General features: G+C 51.4%; 1 protein-coding gene across 1 annotated transcript in view; it reads left to right on the plus strand.

Moving 5' to 3' along the window:
- The first annotated feature begins 363 nt into the window (after positions 1–363).
- F2RL1 (F2R like trypsin receptor 1) overlaps positions 364–4936 on the plus strand; it is a 12866-nt gene continuing 8293 nt past the window's right edge. Inside the window, exon 1 of the mRNA XM_026454257.1 lies at positions 364–649. Within this exon, the coding sequence (XP_026310042.1) occupies positions 568–649 (82 nt within the window). The 5' untranslated portion in view covers positions 364–567. The remainder of the gene's footprint in view (positions 650–4936) is intronic.

A 4936-nucleotide genomic window follows, 5' to 3' on the forward strand; every position in this document is an offset into this window, starting at 1 on the left:
AAAAAACGCATCCCTCCTCCTGCAGTGTCCACCGCACCGGGAAGCGCTCTCTGTATCAGTTACCAAACACAATTGCAGTGAGTTCGGATCGTGGCTTTCCCACAGTCAGGAAAAGTGAGGGAGACCAACGACCCGGTTCTCTAGGAGTAAGTAAAGGTTAAAGGTAGTTCGCGGCATAACCCAGGCCGGGATTAACCCCTGGTCCCAGCGTTCCTGCTATTTGCATTCCAAAGCGGACACCTCATGCGCTCAACCCAGCCCGCAGGCTGATCCAGCAGTCTAGGGGACCTGGCATCCGTCCGGAGAGCCGGAGCTCAGCAGCGCAAGGCAGGTGGCCGGGGGCGGGGCCAGGGCGCGCGTTCCGGTCCCGGGGCGTGGCCTCCCGCAGGTGAGTCTAGCTGCGCCTCCGGTTTCCCTGAAACCTAACCCGCCCTGGGGAGGAGCGCAGAGCCTCCGATTCGGGGCAGATGAGAGGCTGACTTTCTCTCGGTGCGTCCAGTGGAGCTCTGAGTTTCGAATCCGTGGCGGCGGATTCCCAGCGCGCCCGGCGTCGGGGCTTCGGGGAGGATGGGGGGCCGCAGCGCGGCGTGGCTGCTGGGGGCCGCCATCCTGCTGGCAGCCTCTGTCTCCTGCAATGGCACCATCCAAGGTGAGAAACCTGGCCAAGGAGGGCTCTTATCGCTGAGGAGCTGGGGTCCTGGGCACGCTGGGCAGACAGACGGTGATCCGGGCAGGTGCGCGAAGGGGGTTCTGCTGCCGGCACCCATCTCCACGAATCCCTTAGCCTCTCCTTGGTGGCTTTGATGGGGGGTCTCTGCGCCAAGGAGGCACCCAGGTGGGACATGCGGGAGCAGCTGAAGTTGGCAGAGCCCGGCAGAGGCAGAGATTTCCCCAAAGACCCCACTTCCTGTAGAGGCTGTCATGCTGGGCACCCCCAGGCCCCAGCGTGGGTTCGGGGAAAGGGAGGGAAGGAAGAAATAGCTGTGTCTAAAGGGTACCCAGAAGACCCAGTCCCCTCCCCGGGCTTGGTTGCTTTGTAAACACTAAGTCATTAAGAGCTTTTCCCCTGCTTTCCTCTCTGGCTCCCGCGGGGCCGGTGGAGTTAGCGAACTGATTGCGCAGGGCAGGGCGGAGTGGTGGGAACTGGCGGAGTGGGTGGGAACCTGCGGCCCGGGAGCCTTCTAGGTTGTTTTTTGCGCCCCCCTTCCCCAACTACTGGAAGCCTTTCTTCGGGTTCTGCCCCTGGCGTTCGAGATCCACTGGGGGCCCGCGGCTCCTGGCACCCACGGTGGAAAGCCCGGGGTATGAAATTCAGGGCCGGACTCTGCTGGGTTCTGGTGGTAATGAGCGCTCAGGCCCGTTGGGCGTCAAGAGGATTTACGAGCGGAACTTCTTGGCACTGCCTTATATTTGACCAGTTGACTCTCTGGGCCTGGGGTTCCGGGACTTGCCTAGTGTGCCACCCGGAGCGACCACTGGCTGTCACCCAGGTCTGCAGGCCGGAGGCTGGCCGCCCTGGGAACAGAGCAGCACTTGCGCCCGGCCGCCACGTTCCTTGGGTGTGCTGCCCCGGGTGTGCTCGAACTTGTACTGCTGGGAATGTGTTCTTCGGGCCCAGCAGGCCTCGCTGTAGCCGTGGGGGATGTTTGACCTGCGATCGCGCCACTGTGATCCTAACTGAGGCCCCGCTGTTTGGGACAGCCTGGGTAGCAAAGAGAGGTTTTAATTTCCCTCAGAAATGTTCAGACTTGCTGTAAAAGGCATTTCTTACTTTTATCCTCCTCTTCATAAAGAGGAGGTAAAAGAGCAAGTCACAGTGGGTTGGAATTAGATGGAAGAATGTGATTCTTTTCCCTCTTCACTTAGGGAAAAGGGTGTTAATGGTGTAAGCTTGAAAACTGTGCACCGCTGATATATTTTTTATTAATCAGCATCAGAATAAAGGCATTTAGTTCCAGGAAGTATTGAAAACTGTAATGAACACCTCTCCTCTATGTCCTTTAAAGTTAGGAACTTAAAATTCAGGAACAAAGGTTAGTATGTGCAAACTTTAAAAAAATACATGTTGGTATAGATGATTCAACATCTTTATGATTCAGAGGTCCCTCTAGGAAGCATGCCCCGATTATTTGGCTTGTTTACGCCTCTTGATGGAGGATTGGGAGATCCCTGGAGTATAAGGTGAACTTGATTTAACAATAAGGAAAAATCAGGTTACTTGTTAACTAGAGCCACTTAATATTGCACCTTGTTCCTCATCCTCCCCCTACCATACTTTTATTCCCTTGCAGGGTAACTTTCCCAAAGGGTTAGCGAAGTAACACTGAGAATTGATTTAGGCAGATGGAACTTTCGTCCCACCTTAAAACTAAATTGATTTTAATAAATACCGTGTCAGCAAAGCTTTTCTGCCCTCAGGGTAGATCTTTGCTCACTGCCTTTTAACCCGTCCTTCTGCGTGCCCCTCAAGTGGCTGCAAGGCCGATTTGGGGTTTGATTTTCTTCCCAAAGCCTCACTCCGGAAGACTGCCTCATAGAAAGGAACTCAGCCTAGAGCACAGCGTTCTCAGGGTACAGGTGAGGGACACTGAATTGGGGAGGAGGCAAGGCAAGGAAAACACTTGGAAATCGCGGCCCCTCTTTCCCCTCACAATAGTAATTGGTAATTATTTGGGTAAATATGTTTAATACATGTCCTCACTGCATCGTTAACTCCTGGAGGCAGGGGACCCTACCATCCTTTCCATCATGTCTAGCATAGTCTCATCACCTACGGGGACCTCAGTAAATAGCAAATGAATGAAGTAAGGAGTCTTGCCCAGAGTACCCTGGCTGGTCCATGTGGTGTTCATTTCAGTCAGCTTCTCTCTGCCACTTACTTATTTTTTTCCACCATTTGATGGGCCTAGGTCATTCCATTTATCTTTTTGAGACTGGAACTTCTGTTTTCTTTATAATTGGTTTGGTGTTTCTTTCTTTTTTCTTTTTTTTTTTTTGAGTCTTATTCTGTTGCCCAGGTTGGAGTGCAGTGGTGCAGTTTTGGCTCATTGCAACCTCCACCTCTCCCGGGCTCAAGGAAATCTCCTGCCTCAGCCTCCCGAGTAGCTGGGACTACAGGCGTGCACTGCCACCCTCAGGTAATATTTTTTTAGAGGCAGTCTCTCTCTGTCACCCAGGCTGGAGTGCAGTGGCATGATCTCGGCTCACTACAACCTCTGCCTCCTGGGTTCAAGCAATTCTCCTGTCTCAGCCTCCTGAGTAGCTGGTGCTACAGGCACGCACCACCACGCCCGGCTAATTTTTGTATTTTTAGTAGAGGCAGGGTTTCACTATATTGGTCAGGCTGATCTCAAATTCCTGACCTCAGGTGATCCATCTGCCTTCAGCCTCCTGAAGTGCTGGGATTACAGGTGCCTTATCTATAATTGTTTTTTAAATTATAAAAGCAATATGTGATCACTAGGGAAGAATGAGCCAAAACAAAAGGAAAACAAAGGAAAAATTTAATTAAATCACCCTGAACTTCAGTACCAAAGTAGCCACTGCTAACATTTCGGCTTATATCTTTTCCCACTCTTTATTACATCCATGCACAAAATATGTATTCACAAATACAGAAAATATGTTTGTGGAAGTATGGGATTATATAAGCAGATCAGTATCATGTCAATACATATAAAACATTTTTAATGACTCCAAAATGTTATAGAAGGATGTATCAATTTTAAAAATTAGTCCTCTGTTGATAGATATGTGGTATTTCCAATTTTTCTTCCCCCCCCCCCCCCCCCCCCCATGGAATCTCGCTCTGTCGCCCAGGCTGTAGTGCAGTGGCACAATCTTGGCTCACTGCAACCTCTACCTACCAGGTTCAAGTGATTCTCATGCCTCAGCCTCTGGAGTACCTAGGATTACAGGCACACACCACACCCAACTAATTTTGCATTTTTGGTATAAATGGGGTTTTGCCATGTTGGCCAGGCTGGTCTCGAACTCCTGTCCTCAAGTGATCCACCTGCCTCGGCCTCCCAAAGTGCTGGAATTATAGGCATGAGCCACCGTCCCTGGCCAAAGTTTTTGTTTTTTTTTTTTTTTTTTTGAGAGGGAGTCTGGCTCTGTCGCCCAGGCTGGAGTGCAGTGGCCGGATCTCAGCTCACTGCAAGCTCCGCCTCCCGGGTTTACGCCATTCTCCTGCCTCAGCCTCCCGAGTAGCTGGGACTACAGGCGCCTGCCACCTTGCCCGGCTAGTTTTTTGTATTTTTTAGTAGAGACGGGGTTTCACCGTATTAGCCAGGATGGTCTCGATCTCCTGACCTCGTGATCCACCCGTCTCGGCCTCCCAAAGTGCTGGGATTACAGGCTTGAGCCACCGCGCCCGGCCACCTGGCCAAAGTTTTGTAAAATGACAGAACACTGCAATGAACTGGAAGATAGGAATTTAAATTTGATCCTTTTGCTTGCCTTGTAGTTACTAAGTAACCTTGATAGATGATGTTTTAGTAAATCTGTATTTGACATTCTTACGGTTTTATTAGCTTGGCAAGTGTTGAAGAAAACAGTTCATTCTGAAAGAACACTTGTGAAAATGTACTAAAAGTTTAGGGAGGGGCACCCCACAGGTGAAACCTTTGTTTTTTCAGTCTGTGCTCCCAAAGATTGGGAGCAAAAAAGAACATTTGGGGCCGGGCGCGGTGGCTCAAGCCTGTAATTCCAGCACTTTGGGAGGCCGAGACGGGCGGATCACGAGGTCAGGAGATCGAGACCATCCTGGCTAACCCGGTGAAACCCCGTCTCTACTAAAAAATACAAAAAACTAGCCGGGCGAGGTGGCGGGCGCCTGTAGTCCCAGCTACTCCGGAGGCTGAGGCAGGAGAATGGCGTAAACCTGGGAGGCGGAGCTTGCAGTGAGCTGAGATCCGGCCACTGCACTCCAGCC

The sequence above is a fragment of the Piliocolobus tephrosceles genome, chromosome 4, assembly GCF_002776525.5.
Source record: "Piliocolobus tephrosceles isolate RC106 chromosome 4, ASM277652v3, whole genome shotgun sequence".
Classification (NCBI taxonomy): domain Eukaryota; kingdom Metazoa; phylum Chordata; class Mammalia; order Primates; family Cercopithecidae; genus Piliocolobus; species Piliocolobus tephrosceles.